The following is a 17,681-nucleotide window of genomic DNA, read 5'->3' as shown; positions in this document are numbered from 1 at the left end:
CTAGTCACAAATCATTTCTGAATTGTGGCGATTCTAAGGTCCCCGTTACAGGGTTTTCTTGACAGAAATGTGTTCCGAGGACTCTGAGGCTGAGAAAGTGTGACTTGCTCAGGGCCACCCAATGCATGCATAGCTTGAAGGTGCATAACATACATACATACATACACTTTTTAGATCAGTTTTCTTTGAAATATACATAAGGACAGTTCATTTTGACCTAACAGACTGATTGAAAGCTCCAGGGCTTTTCAATCAGTCTGGAATGAGCGGGACTCCAGTCTGGTTCTCTTCCTTTTAAGTCTTAATTAATGTATCCTACAGTTCAAGGGTAGGATTAGAACAATGAGAAATGGGAGTGGAGTCTTTGTATTGGTTTTTGATCCCCTTTTTTGAAAGAGACTATGCAGCAAAAGACCCCGGTGGTGCAGCAGGTTAAACCTCTGAGCTGCTGAACTTTCTGACCAAAAGGTTGGAGGTTCAAATCCAGGGAGCGGAGTAAGCTCTCACTATTAGCCCCAGCTTCTGCCAACCTAGCAGTTCGAAAACATGCAAATTTATTTATTTATTTATTTATTTATTTATTTGCTACATTTATTGCCACCCTTCTCACCCCGAAGGGGACTCAGAGCAGCTTACAAATTAAATGTACATACAATATTATATTATTAGCATAGTACAATACTGGCAATAAATTACTATATTGTACTGTAAAAATATATTGTAATATTATTAGTAATATTACATGTAAAATATAATATATAATTAATATTATTATATTGTATTATTAGTTTTTTTTTCGTGTCAGGAGCAACTGGAGTTGCTTCTGGAGTGAGAGAATTGGCCGTCTGCAAGGACGTTGCCCAGGGGACGCCCGGATGTTTTGATGTTTTATCATCCTTGTGGGAGGCTTCTCTCATGTCCCCGCATGTATTATTAGTATTAGTATTGTAATACAATATAATATTATGAATATTATATGTATATACAATATGTTATAATTATTATATATTATTGTAAATTATATATTATATATATATATACTAGCTGTGCCCGGCCACGCATTGCTGTGGCAAAGTGGTGGTGGTATTGGTTAAAAATTGTTGTGTAATTTTTATTTGACGTTATTTGCATTTTTTATTAATTTTATTGTAAGTTATATTTTTATTTATTATATTTTATTATTTTCTTGTATTATTTTTAGTTATTTCCTGTTGTTATAGTATTTTATTGTATTAATTTTTAGTGTTTTTTTTTTTTAATTGAGTTGCTAGGAGACCAAGTTGGAGGAGCTTAGCCTTCTAACTGGCAGCCATTGGATAAAAGCAATTATTCCTCTCTCTCAAATTAGGACTTTATTTTTCTTTTCTTTTTGTTTTATCAACCTAGAGGCATGGATGATGGGTTGTGTTGTCAAATTTCTAGGTTGGGGGGCCTGTAGTTTTGTTGTTTTGTGGGTCGCCGTGATGCCATCACTCTTTTTATATATATATATATATATATATATATATATATATATATATATACACACACACACACACACACACACACACACACACACACATATATATAATACTAGCATAGCATGTTATTGCGGGGAGGGGCCTCCAGCTGATGCAAAGAGACAAGATGGAACTCTCTTCATGGCTCCCTCTTAGCACTGGCACCCAAATGTGAGTAGATCAATAGGTACTGCTCCAGTGGGAAGGTAGTGGCGCTCCATACAGTCATGCCGGCCACATGACCTATGGACAACACCAGATCTTCAGCTTAGAAAATGAGATGAGCACCAACCCCCAGAGTCGGTGACGACTGGACTTAACGTCATGTGAAAACCTTTACCTTTACCTTATGCAGCAAAAAGTGAGAAGGGGGGTTGTGACGATGAGGTCTTCTGGTGCTTAGATTATTTCCTGTGTTGTGGGTGTATTCCTATGCTTTGATGTCTTCCGTTGTGATTTTGAGGGTAAAAACTGCCCCAAATTTGTGAGAATTAAAAGAAATGGGACCAGAGGGCCTTTCTGGAACCAGTGTCAGGCTTCCGGGGCCCAAAAAAGTGGAGCCAAGGGTCTGATGTGTCCCTCTTCCCAAATGTTCTCAGCTGCTAATCTGTGCATGTCCAGAATTCAGGTTGGTTTGTCTTCAAAATCCTCACTGAAGTCAGAGAGATTAGAATAGCGCCCAGTCAACCTCTGCCTGGTATTATTTAATATCTCCATGCTTTGTTACCCAGATATGGAGCCGCCGGTGGCCTAGGGGATAACAGCCTTGTGACCTGAAGGTTGGGCTGCTGACCTGGAAGCTGCCAGGTTCAAATCCCACCCGGGGAGAGCGCAGATGAGCTCCCTCTATCAGCTCCAGCTCCATGCGGGGACATGAGAGAAGCCTCCCACAAGGATGGTAAAACATGAAAAACATCCGGGTGTCCCCTGGGCAACATCCTTGCAGACGGCCAACTCTCTCACTCCAGAAGCAACTCTGGTTGCTCCTGACACAAAAAAAAGTTACCCAGATTTGGAGTCCGTTCTTATTCCGGCAGGTCCTAGCCTTCCCAATTGGGAAAACTGCTAAAGTCTTCTTTATTGCGTTGTAAGGCAATTTATCTCAGAGGGTTCTGGCTTAGTCTATATAAAAAGGCTGATATGATAGATGCAAATGCAAAGCTATATATGCAAAAGTTTACTATTTTCTGGCTTATGGTCCCTTCAGCGTGGCTTTGCTTGTAAGCTATTGGGCATCTTGGGTTTAGCAGCACATGCAGTAATAATGTCAGATCCTGTGACTGTTTGTTAATTTTTCAAGGACCACATGAAACAGAGATTTGGAGTTACCCTTTGGCAGATTTCAAAGGGAAAGCCAGAGTTTGAGTAGAAGGAATATTCAATAATAGTTGTAAAATGGTTAAAAAAACATTTTCTCAAGTGTTAGAAAATGCTGACGGAAATAATCTTGTGCTCATGAGAATCTTTGCAGATCAGGACTTATGCTCCACAGTTTTTTTCTCCATTCCTTTGTGTGGCTTTAGCATCAAGTCACTCCCCATTTGCAATATCTTCTGCCACAATTTTTTTATTTCTTTCTGCGCAGAAAATAAGACTTTTGTGCAAAAATACTATTTTCTGCACGGAAAACATTTATGATCAGAAATGTGTCTACCCTGTTTCGCCGAAAAAAAGACATCCCCAGAAAATAAGACCTAGTAGAGGTTTTGCTGAATTGCTAAATATAAGGCCTCCCCCAAAAGTAAGACCTAGTAAAGTTTTTGTTTGGAAGCATGCAGGATCGGTAAATGTACATACCATAGATTGTTGTACATGGAAATAAAAGTAATAACAAGAAACAACAACAACAACAACAATAATAATAATAATAATAATAACTTTATTCTTGTATCCCACCTCCATCTCCCAGAAGAGACTCAGGGCAGCTTGCACAGGGACAAGCCCAACAACAACATAAATTTACATACGAACAGAAATTTAAAACAGTAATTGTAAAACAGTATAGCTATAAAATATTATATAGAAATTCTTGAAAGGATTCACAGTTTGGTTATGCTGTTTTGTGATGACAACTACTGTACAGTAGATAATAAATTTTCATTTTTAAAAATTCAACCATAAATGTGAATTCGTCTTTGTGGAAAAATAAGACATCCCCTGAAAATTAGACCTAGTGCATCTTTGGGAGCAAAAATTAATATAAGACACTGTCTTATTTTCGGGGAAACAGGGTATGTGTATATAGATGTGTGTGTGTGTGTGTGTGAATCACACATTAAAATTTTGCAAAGCAAAAAAAGTTGAAATCTGCCAACAACCTTCAAAAACTGCACAATTGTCAAAGGACCTTAACACATGCTTGTTCAGCACAAGTTTTAGCACAGATTCTTACGGTTTCCTATAGTATGTCTTCTTTTCTATCCCACAACACAAACCCCTATTTGTGGGCACTGCATTTGTATCCTGGAAATGTCTGTAAAGTGTCGTTTTTGGTGACATATTCAAACAGAAAATTTGTAGGGTGAATCCGTGCTTTTTACATGTTACTAGCTGTGCCCGGCCACGCGTTGCTGTGGCTAGGACTTTATTTTTCTTTTCTTTTTGTTGTATGAACCTAGAGGCGTGGATGAGAGGTTGTGCTGTCAATTTTCGAGGTTGTGGGGCGTTTAGTTTAGTTGTTTTGTCCGGTGCTGGGATTCCATTACCCTTTTATATATATAGATGTTTAACATATGATGGGCATCCTGTTGTTTTCCCTGTCTGCATCCCGTCAGGCCTTTTTCCTAGTGGGAAGAAAATGGCCAAAATTACACAATCCTTCTTTCAAGTATATAATTAGTGCAGGTATTTATCACTTTACTGTTTCTTTATGGCTGCCCCTTTGTGCCCCCGCCCACCCCAGCTATTTTCAGCAGGTAATTCACCTCCCACACCCAACCGACATTGCGTCTTCGCCTTGAACTTTAAGCAAGGACAACACCCAGGAGGGATCAAAGGATAAATCACAACGTCATCTCATTATTTTGATAACTGTCAAGGATCCATTGCGTGGCATTCTGGGATTTATAGTCAATGAGGGACTTAAAGCAAGGACTCTCGGCTCAAGGGTAGCAATGACTCTTCCTCCCAAAGAAGATTTTGGTCCTTCCTCCATGACATTTTCCTGCATTACCCAAATTTCTAATATTGATGTGGAACTGAAAAATATGGATTTTTTAGACATATATTGTACTAGCTGTGCCTGGCCACGCGTTGCTGTGGCAAAGTGGTGGTGGTATCGGTTAAAAATTGTTGTGTAATTGTATTTGATGTTATTTGCAATTTTTTATTAATTTTATTGTAAGTTATATTTTTATTTATTATATTTTATTATTTACTTGTATTATTTTTAGTTATTTTCTGTTATTATAGTATTTTATTGTATTAATTTTTAGTGTTTTTATTATTTTTTATTGGGTTGCTAGGAGACCAAATTGGAGGAGCTTAGCCTTCTAACTGGCAGCAATTGGATAAAAGCAATTATTCCTCTCTCTCTAATTAGGACTTTATTTTTCTTTTCTTTTTGTTGTATCAACCTAGAGGCGTGGATGGTGAGTTGTGTTGTCAAATTTCGAGGTTGGGGGGCCTGTAGTTTTGTTGTTTTGTGGGTCGCCGTGATGCCATCACTCTTTTATATATATAGATGCACATTAGAAGCACTGAAATGTAGAAAAATCAGACTCTCTCTGTGTTAGATTTTAGGGATGCACAAGCTGACAGGACAGTGGGGAGAAGGGAGGCCTGTTATCTATACATTCCAGTGTGAATTGGTTCCTAGCACAGCTCAATGGAAGAGCTGACTTCTCCCCCTCCCTTTTGACAAGGCAAAAGTAGGCCTCTTGATGGATTTCTCGTGGTGTCTGTGACTTACTACACGCTTTGAAGAGTGCTTAGATAGGAAAAATGCTGATTGTGCATATTTATGCCCATGTATGTAAGCATGTGAAGTGACGTACTAATGACGAGATGTATGTGGAAGCATGTTCTTTGTCTGAAAATGTATAAAAGGCGAGTCCACGACTTGATCGTCTCTCTGGAAAGCTTTTAGGAAGAGATTCCACTTCCAGGGACTCAGCTGAAATAATAAACCGGACTTTTGGGCCTCTCAGAAGGATCTCTCTTGCGTTATCTCTCCCTTCATCTACAACAGTGGTCCCCAAACTAAGGCCCGGGGGCCGGATGCGGCCCTCCAAGGTCATTTACCTGGCCCCCGCTCTCAGTTTTATAAGAGAATATTTTTATATCAGTTTTAATAATATAATATATTGTATATACATATAATATTGATAATAATATTATGTTATACAATATAATACTAATAGTAATACCATATAATAATATTAATTATATGTTGTATATTACATATTATATAATAGTATAGTGGTATAGTTCAATATAGTAATATATAATGCTAATATTGTGTTATACTAATAATATAATATATTGTATGTACATACAGCTGCTCTGAGTCCCCTTCGGGGTGAGAAGGCTGGGATATAAATGTAGTAAATAAATGCAGTAAATAAATAATTAATTTTAGACTTAGGCTCAGCCAAAGTCTGACATGACTTGAAGGCACACAACAACAACAACAACAACAATCCTAATTAACTTGACTATCTCATTGGCCAGTAGCAGGCCCACATTTTCCATTGAAATCCTAATAGGTTTATGTTGATTAAAATTGTTTTCATTTTTAAATATTGTATTCTTTCGTTGTTGTTGTTGTTGCACTACAAATAAGACATGTGTAGAATGCATAGGAATTTGTTTGCATTTTTTTTCAAATGATAATTCGGCCCCTCAACAGTCTGAAGGATTGTGGACCGGCCCTCTGCTTCAAAAGTTTGGGGACCCCTGATCTACAACAATATTGCAATAACTGAACACTTTGATTGATCATTTAGAAATACAGTCTAGGCAAAGGTAACCAAGAGAAGGTAAATACTGCAAATACTGTAAGAAATCTAGATGTGAGTGATGTGTCTGTGTCTCCCTTTGATACTAGAAATTTGGGGAGGAAAAATTCATGATGGGAGCAGAAGTCTTATTTGGGGTCCAATCTCTTCATTTTGCTTTACCGCCTCACCAGTGTCTTTGTTCAAGAAGTATCTTCACTACTACGTATGTTACAGCAATATGACAATGACTGCACGCTAGCTGTCAGGGTCCATCCTGTGGAAATTTGGGATTTGTAGTTCAGTGGGGGAATTAGGCTTTTGGAAAGGCATGACTTTTTAGAGATCCTAACTTTTTGGAAAACCACAATCTCCATAGCCTTTTAGTGAAAAACTAGCTTTGCCCGGCCACGCCTTGCTGTGGCTTATGGGAATCCTTTGTTGGCCAGGTGGAATAGCAGTGAATAGCCTTGCAGCCTCAAAGCCTGGCCGTTTTCTGGAGTAGCTGGAGTAGCACCCTCAATCAAAGAGGCTTTGAAGCCTGGCTACTTCCTTTGTCGGGGAATCCTTGTTTGGCCAGCTTGAATTGCACTGAATAGTCTTGCAGCTTCAAAGCCTGGCTGCTTTCTACCTAGGGCATCCTTGCTAGGCCAGGTTGAATGGGACGGAGTAGCCTCGTGGCTTCAAAGCCTGGGGGTTTTTCACCTAGGGGAAATCTTGGTTGGCCAGGTTGAAAAGCACTGAATAGCCTTGCTGCTTGCAAGCCTGGCCGCTTTCTACCTTGTGGAATCCTTGGTTGGCCAGTTTGAATAGCAATTAATAGTCTTAGTGTGGCAGGGGGAGAAAGGCTCTTCCTCGTCTTATGTAATTTGGACTATTTTTCTAGGTTTTTTGTTGAAAGACATATTTTGGATGATTATATCTTTTGTGGCCAAATTTGGTGTGATTTGGTTCAGTGGTTTTGTTGATAATAATAATAATAATAATAATAATAATAATAATAATAATAATAATAATAATAATAACTTTATTTCTATACCCCGCCCCATCTCCCCGGAGGGACTCGGAGCGGCTTACATAGGCGCTTGCCCGACACAACAATATAATAACAGCAATAAAACAATAAAACAAATATCGCAACAATAAAACATCAGCATCAATAAAACAGTCATAAAAATCAACATACAGCATAAAATGTTAAAAACAGGAGTAAAACACACAATACATTTGAAAATCATAACCCTTTGTAAAAGTATGATCTTCTAGTGAGGAGCCAGAAACTCATTTGAGTAAAATCTTATCTTCAGTGGTATATATATATACACATGTACTTATGCACGGCAATTTGGTTTCTCAGTTGTTAGACTGATTACCTAGTTGTCTGATCTGTTAGGAACAGAGATTATGCCAATGCAAAAAATATAGCAGTTCTTCAAAAGGTTTCTTTTCAGTGCCCAAATACATCTCCTCTCCCATAAAACATCTTGTTTCTATATCATGCTCTCAAGAGACAAAAATAAAGTACCTTTCCTTAAATATAGCATACTTGGTTTACTCACAACCTTGATGTATTCAGCATACAGGTACATAACTTGTCAATCCAGTTACAGATAGGATTTGAAGTAGTTTCTCTGTGCAGATAACACAGGCATCTTTCTTATAATCAAGAGCAACATGAGTTTGCTCTTAATGGTCCAAAGTCTACATGGAGTCTGAGCTCAGAGCAGTCCCAGATCTGATCATATGGTTTGCAGCCCCATCCACAACCTCAAGAAACATAAAGAGAAAGCTGCATACCAAAACATATATATATACAATACAGTAAGCAAACAGAATAATATACAAACAAATTACTAGTGGAGGCTTGACAAAGTTGCTATTTCCAACATAGAACTGTTTTCAAGCTAAATCCTCCTAGTTGACTCCTTTCATCTGGTTGGTGGGAGAAGGGGAATAAAGTGGTACATTTTTCATACAAATTTTGAAATGGACCCTCCATTGACTTCGCATTTACCCCAAAGAAAGGAATTTTTGCACTCCCATGTCGCCCATCCCAGATTTTGTTTCCTGCTGCTCACTTTGTTCGTTCTTCTCTCATTTCAGGGCAAAACAGACCCATGGTGTTGAATTATTGCAAAAATCCTTTGCCACAAAATGTAAGTGACTTCCCAACTATTTTAATGTGTCTGGAAGGAGTGTATGTTTATGTGGGCCACTAATAATATTAAATGGGTTGTTGTATGTCTTTCGGGCTGTGTGGCCATGTTCCAGAGGTATTCTCTCCTGACGTTTCGCCCACATCTATGACAGGCATTTTCAGAGGCTGTGAGGCATGCCTGCCATAGATGTGGGCGAAATGTCAGGAGAGAATACCTCTGGAACACGGCCACACAGCCCGAAAGACATACAACAACCCTGTGTTCCCGGCCATGAAAACCTTCGACAACACAATAATATTAAATATTTTTCTCACTGCCTCCTTTCTTGCCTACTGTGTAATTCCCCATCTCTATGACAGCATAATAATAATAATAATAATAATAACAATAACAACAACAACAACAACAACAACAACACCTTACAACCAGCAGAGTGTCTGCTGTGGACTCATCTTGTTGTGATAATAATAATAATAATAATAATAATAATAATAATAATAATAATAATAATAATAATAATACAAACACGGAGCCTCCGGTGGCTCAGTGTGTTAAAGCGCTGAGTTGTGGAACTTGCAGACTGAAAGGTCCCAGGTTCAAATCCGGAAAGCGGAGTGAGAGCCCGCTGTTAGCTCCAGCTTCTGACAACCTCGCAGTTCGAAAACATGCAAATGTGAGTAGATCGATAGGTACCGCTCCAGCGGGAAGGTAACGGTGCTCCTTGCAGTCATGCCTATGGCCACATGACCTTGGAGGAGTCTACGGACAACGCCGGCTCTTCGGCTTAGAAATGGAGATGAACACCAACCCACAGAGTCGGACACGATTGGACTTAACGTCAGGGGAAACCTTTACCTTTACTAATGCAAACACACCTCATTGAACAAAACCTCTACCACAGAACTCCTCTTTTGCAAACCCTTTTTGTGCCCTCCCTGCTCCCTGCTTTCCTTCCTCATCCTCTCTCTAGCTGGGTGTTCTTTAGCAGCAACAGCATTGTGAGGCTGATGAAAGAGAGGTAAACACTCAGGGCAGCATATCTTCATCAAACAATGCAATAAAACGTGGTTTGGAAAAAAGAAGAATTCTGTGTTTGCCAGTGTGGTTAACAGCAACTGCCTCCACAATTTCTTGCAGAACATACGGATAGCAAAACAAAGGGGAAAAACAAGTAAGCAGCTCCACTTGGTGTGTTAAAGAAGCATAAATCTAAAAGTTTGGCCAGTTTGGGATATGAAAAGTTTGCTGGGAAACCTGCTCCTCTTTATTTGTGTCGGAGGAACTCTCCTTTCTATTCTTTTCAAATTACCTAAACGCCAGGTGTTTGTTAAAGAAGGAATTATTTGGGAGTTTGTTAACAGGAGCCTTTCTGTCTTTGCTTCTTCTTCTCCATCTCAGCCGCCCTCCCCAGCTGTGACTTTGACGATGCCGAGCGCCCTTTCTGTGGCTGGACCCAATCCGAGGACGGTGGCGGCCAGTGGCTCCGAGGGGATGGGCCAAGGCCTGGGCAGAGCCCTGGACCTCCAGGAGGGAAGCCTGAACGGAGTAAGATGTTGCAACCCAGGCCTGGGCAAACTTAAGCGGCCGAGGGGGAAAAGAAAGGGGCCTGAGGCTGTGAGGAATGGTGGGAGTTGGAGTCCAAAACACCTGGAGGGCCCACGTTTGCCCATACTTAATCTACATAAGGCAGTGTGGCCTTTGATGGCCCAGGTTGAAGGCCTCGTGTGTGAAGCTCCAGTGTGAAGGCTGCTGTATGTAAAACTTAAGTGGCCAAGGGGGAAAAGGAAGGGGACTGAGGCCGTTAGGAATGGTGGGAGTTGGTGTCCAAAACGCCTGGAGGGCCCACGTTGGCCCATGCTTGATCTACATAAGGCAGTGTGGCCTTTGATGGCCCAGGTTGAAGGCCTCGAGTGTGAAGCTCCAGTGTGAAGGCTGCTGTATGTAAAACTTAAGCAGCCAAGGGGGAAAAGGATGTCAGCGTGGGGGTCAGGGTGCGTGCCGGGTGGGTTTCTTCAAGCTCCATCAATCATCTTCTCCAGCACCCTGATGAATTGGTTGCAATCGTCTGCCTCATCAATTCCTATTCAATGTCAGACTCAAACACATCTGTAGTCTGAAGTCCAAACATTTATTCAATATCTATAATACATATTTACAAAGCATAACAAAAGCCATCACTCTGAGCTGGCATTCTTCTATAGCCTCTTGTCTCAGCAAGCTCCAGCTCAGCAGGCTCAGAGATAAGAAAACACATTCCTCAGTCCGAAGGAAGTTCCCGGCCTCCAAGGCCGGAAATCATGCCTGATAGGTCGACAGTAGGCTGTCAGTCAAACTAGCCTGCTGTTAACTGTTTCATTGCTGAAACACACACTCTTGCACAACAGCAGAAAACACTTGATTTACATTTCATACACACACAACTATAATCCAACAAAAGAAAGGACCTGAGGCTGTTAGGAATGGTGGGAGTTGGAGTCCAAAATGCCCGGAGGACCCACGTTGGCCCATGCTTGATCTACATAAGGCAGTGTGGCTTTTGATGGCCCAGGTTGAAAGCCTCGATTGTGAAGCTCCAGTGTGAAAGCTGCTGTATGTAAAACTTAAGCGGCCACGGGGGGAAAGGAAAGAACCTGAGGCTGTTAGGAATAGTGTGAGTTGGAGTCCAAAATGCCTGGAGGACCCACGTTGGCCCATGCTTGATCTACATAAGGCAGTGTGGCTTTTGATGGCCCAGGTTGAAAGCCTCGATTGTGAAGCTCCAGTGTGAAAGCTGCTGTATGTAAAACTTAAGCGGCCACGGGGGGAAAGGAAAGAACCTGAGGCTGTTAGGAATAGTGTGAGTTGGAGTCCAAAATGCCTGGAGGACCCACGTTGGCCCATGCTTGATCTACATAAGGCAGTGTGGCTTTTGATGGCCCAGGTTGAAAGCCTCGATTGTGAAGCTCCAGTGTGAAAGCTGCTGTATGTAAAACTTAAGCGGCCACGGGGGGAAAGGAAAGAACCTGAGGCTGTTAGGAATAGTGTGAGTTGGAGTCCAAAATGCCTGGAGGACCCACGTTGGCCCATGATTGATCTACATAAGGCAGTGTGGCCTTTGATGGCCCAGGTTGAAGGCCTCGTGTGTGAAGCTCCAGTGTGAAGGCTGCTGTATGTAAAACTTAAGTGGCCTAGGGGGGAAAGGAAGGGGCCTGAGGCTGTTAGGAATGGTGGGAGTTGGAGTCCAAAACACCTGGAGGGCCCAAGTTTGCTCAGGTCTGCCTTAGGCCTTCCCCTTCCTTTGCACAGCTGGAGCTGGGGTTCAATGGACCCCCATATTTGGATCCCAGCTACATCATCGAAACAAAATCAAAACAGTCACCGACCAACTGCTCTCTGCCTTTTCCAGGAGAATATTACATCTACCCAGAAGCGGGGAAAACGGTGCAGCTGCAAAGCCCAGCTCTGGATCCAGATGCAGCCGAGATCTGCGTGGAATTCCTCTACTACCTGTACAGCTTCAGTGCTGGTGCCCAGTTGGTGGTAAAGGTCCAGGATGCTTCAGGGAACGTCTCAACGCTGTGGACCAAAGGAGGGATGCAGAGTTCGTCCTGGTTGCTGGGGACCGTGACCGTACAGAACCCTGTCCGGCGTCCCTTTCAGGTAATTTTTTGGTGAAAGGACAGGGAAAGGGCTTGGTTCTCATTCCTGTCACATCCTCAGTCTTGTCTCAGTGGCAACTGGTGGCTCCCGCGTGGGCAGGAGTGGGGAATCTGTTCCTGATTTAAGTCTGGAGATCCTAAAACCTGGTGCCTTTCTCCAGAAAGTTCCAAGACCAAAAGTTAGCTTGAAATCAACAAGTGAGGTCACAGGTACCACTTATACCAAAGTAGGTGTGGAAGGTGAGGAAGGCCCTCAGCCATTGGTCAATTTTAGATAAGCCAAGATATATATACTTTGTTAACTGCGACACAAGTTGCAGCAGCCATTTGCATGGTAGAGTCCTTTAGGGTGTGTATGGCTGTTCTGCCTTATCATAGCTGTGATAACAATAAACTTTGCTTTTTGCATCTTTCATGAGACTGGGTTTTCTGCCTAATTTCCCTCCTGAGCCAGGACCCATTGAAGGTAATTGTCTTGCAGTTTAGGATTAGGTTTGGCCACCTTAAACGGCACCTTGACAGTTTGAGATAAAAACCAAAGGGCTTTTGACGCCGGCTGTTGAAGCTAGTGATGACCAGGGCCTGTTTCCTCGCAGGTTGTGTTTGCAGCCACCCAGGCTGAGAAGATGGAAATCAATATGGGGCTGGACTCCATCTCCATCAGGGTCGGACCTTGCTCACGTAAGTGACCCTGACTCTGGGTTCCTCCCCACGTGCTGGGAGACGTTTGGGTTGGAGTCTGGGGATCCTGGCTACATTTCGGTCAGCCAAGTCCCACTTGCTTCCACGTCAACTGAGGGATTCTTCCTTACTTGTTCTCTCTCTGCCGCTTACTGCTTCTGTCCTGCAGCCTGTGTGACCGGCTGTGATTTTGACACTACGGATGACCTCTGCGGATGGGAGAACCCGGCTGAAGGGGACATCCAGTGGGAGCAGTGGCCTGGGGCAGGGGATGACCCCAACGTGGGACCGGAGGACGACTTCTCCAAACCTGGATGTGAGTTCCTCCCATCTGGGTTTTTCTGCACAGGAACCCTGGAAGCTGCCCTATGGCCCTTGAGCAGCTTTGTCAACCCTGAGTGGCAGCTGCAGTAGCACATTTAGGGTCTATCTAGACCAGGCATGGGCCAACTTCGGCCCTCCCTCCAGGTGTTTTGGACTTCCACCATTCCTCACAGCCTCAGGCCCTTTCCTTTTGCCCCTCAGCCGCTTAAGCGGCTGAGGGGCAAAAGGAAGGGGCCTGAGGCTGTGAGGAATGGTGGAAGTCCAAAACACTTGGAGGGAAGGCTGAAGTTGGCCCATGCCTTTTCTAGACCAATACCATCAGCTCTGACTGGCAGGCATAGCTCTCCACTGGGGAACTGCTCTTGAACTAGGTTAGACTGATTAATTAGGAACTGCCCTAGCAGCTGTGAGGGGACTCAGGGCTATAAAGCAGGATCAGGTGCAGCCAGCTCTTGCTGTTAACAAACCGACTCTAATGCCTTCACTCCCCTGGTGCCTGCTTCGAGTCTGCATCTGGATTTATTGCTGTTTCTTTGCTATTTGATTTGGGAGCTTACCAGAGACTAAGAACTGTGCTTGCCCTGTGACTCCCTTGCTTCCTTTTGTATTAGTCCACCGAGTGTGCTGTACTTTATGTTTTGCTGAAATAAAGCAGTGTTCATTTACTTACCGCAGTGTTTTAAGGCTGTTCTTGAAAGACAAAACAGGACAACTGCAGACCCTGATTCTTTCTCGGCCTTCCTTGCAGTCGGCTCCTACATGTTGCTGGATTCCCTGGACCCAAAAAGCAGCGGGACAGCCCTCCTCAAAAGCCCTCCGTACGAGTCCCCGGGGGGCTGCCTCTCCCTCGACTTCCATTACACTCTCCATGGTGTCTCCAGTGATACAACGCTCAAGGTCTATGCAGCGGCTGTGGCAGGTAGGCATGCACACTCTCTGGCCCAGCCAAGCCCAAGGGGCCCTTGTCGGAATAATGGTTTATATATTGTGGGAAATGTTCACTCATTGTTAAAGTAAGTGTGTGGTGCTTCAGTAAGCATTCCAGCAGAGAAATGGTTAAATGCATAGAATTAGATTGACTGCCTAGTGACATTATTTAGCTTCCGTTTAACCTGGTCTCCATCAATCCTGATGGACATGAGAGTGAGTTTCTCCAGCTGTGTGCTCTGTATATAGCTATAAATAACTGCAATAAAACTCAGTTACCGCTGGGCTCAGCAGACAGCTATGAATACACGTGTGCATGTTTGTTCATGCGTCTAAACCGATGCTAGATTGCCGGACGGAGGGGAGATTGAGATGGAGACCTGTTTGTGTCTCAATTAACCCCCTGTGACAATCCCACCGGATTCTGGGTTTCCCAGGACCTGCCTCTCATCTTGGGAGGATGACAGTTTTGTATTAAGTTTCCTACTCCTCTCTGTGTTTCTGTTTGAACAGGGGAAGGACTGGGAGCCCCCCTGCTGACTCTCAGTGGGGAGCATGGCCCCAACTGGAATCCAGGAGTGGTCAATTATACTGGGACGGCCGAGGTCCAGGTAAGGAAGCCAAGGGGATTCAACAGAATTGGGACTTGGGGCAGGCAGTCCTCAGCCGCATAAGCAAGGAGCAAGCACCTTGGGAGGGGAAAGGGATTTTGGAAAAGCAAGTACAGTAGAGTTCCGGTAATCCGACATAAACGGGTGGGCGGAATGTCAGCTAACCGAAACTTTCGGATAATAGGGAGTCCCTATTATCCCTCTTGCCAAGCCGGGTGCCTCATCCCTCCGGCAAGCACCGGTTTAGGGAAGCTAAACCCTATAATCTCAACAGTCCAAAGTCTAAAGCATCTCTCTGTTCTGAGAGTCTAATAGAGTCTGTCTGAAAGTTCAATGAAGTCGGTACAGTCTGAGAGTCTAATGCCGTCTGCCTTTACTGGCGCCTGAAAGCGTACTGGCCCAAACGGGACTAGCCCAATTTACTTGTCCGAAAGTATCTCCTCCTATGAGCCAGCAAGGTCCCTAAGGTCATCCGGAGAGGCCCTGTTCTCGGTCCCACCTGCCTCGCAAGTGTGGCTGGTGGGAACGAGGGACAGGGCCTTCTCGGTGGTGGCTCCCCGGCTGTGGAACACCCTTCCTAGAGATATCCGATAAGCCACAACCCTTCTGGGCTTCAGAAAAGCTGTAAAAACATGGTTGTGTGCCCAAGCTTTTAATGAGTAAATGTCAAAGTCGACATGGTCCGATTTAAGGTTGAAGCCTGAGGTTTTTGGATGAATGGAACTAATTACATATGTTTTAAATTTTATAATGTATTTTTAATAGTTTTAACTCATTGTATGTAGTGTTTTGATTTATAATTGTGTTTTAGGCATTGAATTTGGCCTATTGTTGTAAGCTGCCCTGAGTCCCCCTGGGTGAGAAGGGCAGGGTGTAAATGCTGGAAATAATAATAAATAATACTGTTCTAAAATGGAGTCTGAGTCCTGAACAGTCCCAGTTCTGATCACATGGTCTGCAACCCTTCCCACAACATAGAGTTAAGGAAAGCTGCATAGCAATACACACATATACAATACAGTAAGCAATCTGAATTATATACAAATATAATTTATTTATTTATTTATTTATTTATTTATTACAATATTTATATCCCACCCTTCTCACCCAACAGGGGACTCAGGGCGGCTTACAATAAAACGCATATATAAAAATTATACAGTGCAATATAAATCAGTTAAAATTATTATTAACTTACATCAGTATTCATAAAACACACTATAAAATACAGGTATTGTTCAGTGAAGGCTTGAAGAAGGTTGCTATTTCCAACATATTTCAACCAGATTTGAAATTTTATTTTTTATTCTGCAAAAAGTGGCAATTGTAATCCGGAACCCTTGGCCCTGATTTTTGCATGAATAGTTGTGGAGAAAATTGACTCAAGCGAGTTTTTAACTCGTCTCAGAGAAATTCCTGATTTCTCCGAAATGGTGGCGAATGCCATTTTCCAAAAGGTTATGGAGATTTTCATTTCCCAAAAGGTTATGGCATCATTATCCCCGAAGGTTGTTATTTCTATCACAGTTGTGCCTTTCCAAAACTTTTCCAAAATACTTTTCCAAAAATAAATAGAGGAAGAAGATGCTCCAATGACGTCAAAACTGAACAGAAATCAGGGTTTGTCACGACCCAGGCTACAGAGCACCAATAACCATACGCAGAGGCCAGATTCTATCTAATATCTTTATTAAGGAAATATATAAAGTTAATAAAAGCAAGTGTATGAAATAGTCCAGAAGCAGACCTTTCAGGAAAGGTCAAAATTAGTCCAAGAAAACAATGTCCAATATGAAATATTAAGGTCCAAAGTTGTAATCCAATAACCGAAACACTCACTTTGCCAGGCAAAGTGAGGGGAGATGACAAGGTCCTTTAGTCCATGAACTTGAGCAAGGCTAGAAAATAACTTGATACTTGAAAACAAGGCTTGAATCGTGGAACAAGGTAACGAGGAACAAGAACAAGGTCCGTGGAATAACTTGGTAAAATCCGTGAAAACAAGGCAAGGTTTAGTCCTGGGAAACAAGGCAAGGTCCGTAGGTAAACAAAGGCTGGGAAACAGGAGCGAAGGCTGGAAACAAGGACAAGGCTTGAGCAGGAACGAGGCTTGAAGCGGAGCGCGCTGTTCAGACACAACTCGCTCCGGAGGCTGACGAATTGACTCCGCAAAGTTACTCCGCGGGTAAAACACCTATATAGAGTCTAACTTTCCCGCCGAGAGCAGTTCTCTGGGAACCAGAAACGAAAGCTAATCTCTGAGACCAGATGTTTGACTCCTTAAAGATTCTCATGGAAAGCAGGCTTAATTGGCAAATTCTTAGCAATTATTCTAGCACTCCTGCGCGAGGCTGCTTCCAAACCTCTCTGTTGTTTACAAAACTCATGGCGAGAAAACACTGGAGATGTAGCCTCAGTATTTGTTTGACATACTTCTGGAACATAATCCTCTTGCAGGTGCAAGGTTCCCAGATCTGGCTGGGAAGAATCTGTCTGGGAAGAATCCAGTTCTGACTGGGAAGGTAAAAAACCCAAGTTTTCTTCTTCATCAGGCATCACAATGTCATGAGCAGGACTACAAGGCCCATGGGTCATCACACTATCCCCCTCCTCAAGCCCCCTCCCAAACTGGGACTCTCTCCCCGAGGCGCGAGGTCGTGGCTTGGCGGGATAGGTCTGATGGAAGCGACGGGTTAGATCAGGAGCATGGACAGTGGAGGCGTCTTCCCAAGAGCGTTCCTCAGGGCCAAAACCCACCCAGTCAATGAGATATTGCAGGCGGCGGCGGTGAAAGCGAGAATCCAAAATGTCCTGAACCTCAAACTCGTCCTCCCCATCCACCAAAATAGGGACGGGGGCCGGCCGGTCTACATCAGGCCGCACACCATCCGCCGGAAGGAGCAGG

The 17,681-nt window shown here is 43.1% G+C and overlaps 2 protein-coding genes across 2 annotated transcripts in view; both read left to right on the top strand.

Annotated features, from left to right (window-relative positions):
• Positions 1 to 8,380: 8,380 nt before the first annotated feature.
• Positions 8,381 to 14,357, top strand: LOC134292576 (zonadhesin-like). The gene is made up of 6 exons (XM_062957937.1): positions 8,381 to 8,592; positions 9,994 to 10,140; positions 11,981 to 12,234; positions 12,830 to 12,914; positions 13,084 to 13,230; positions 13,987 to 14,357. Exons 1-6 carry the CDS (start codon positions 8,478 to 8,480, stop codon positions 14,253 to 14,255), a joined length of 1,017 nt encoding a protein of 338 aa, XP_062814007.1. The 5' UTR covers positions 8,381 to 8,477; the 3' UTR covers positions 14,256 to 14,357.
• Positions 14,358 to 14,537: 180 nt separating this feature from the next.
• The window catches only part of LOC103281593 (zonadhesin), a 52,255-nt gene continuing 49,111 nt past the window's right edge, over positions 14,538 to 17,681 (top strand). Inside the window, exons 1-2 of the mRNA XM_062957030.1 lie at positions 14,538 to 14,547; positions 14,679 to 14,776. Coding sequence (XP_062813100.1) covers positions 14,538 to 14,547; positions 14,679 to 14,776 — 108 coding nt within the window. The remainder of the gene's footprint in view (positions 14,548 to 14,678; positions 14,777 to 17,681) is intronic.

This window comes from Anolis carolinensis, chromosome 6 (genome assembly GCF_035594765.1).
Source record: "Anolis carolinensis isolate JA03-04 chromosome 6, rAnoCar3.1.pri, whole genome shotgun sequence".
NCBI lineage: Eukaryota > Metazoa > Chordata > Lepidosauria > Squamata > Dactyloidae > Anolis > Anolis carolinensis.
This window is presented reverse-complemented; position numbering and strand designations above follow the sequence as displayed.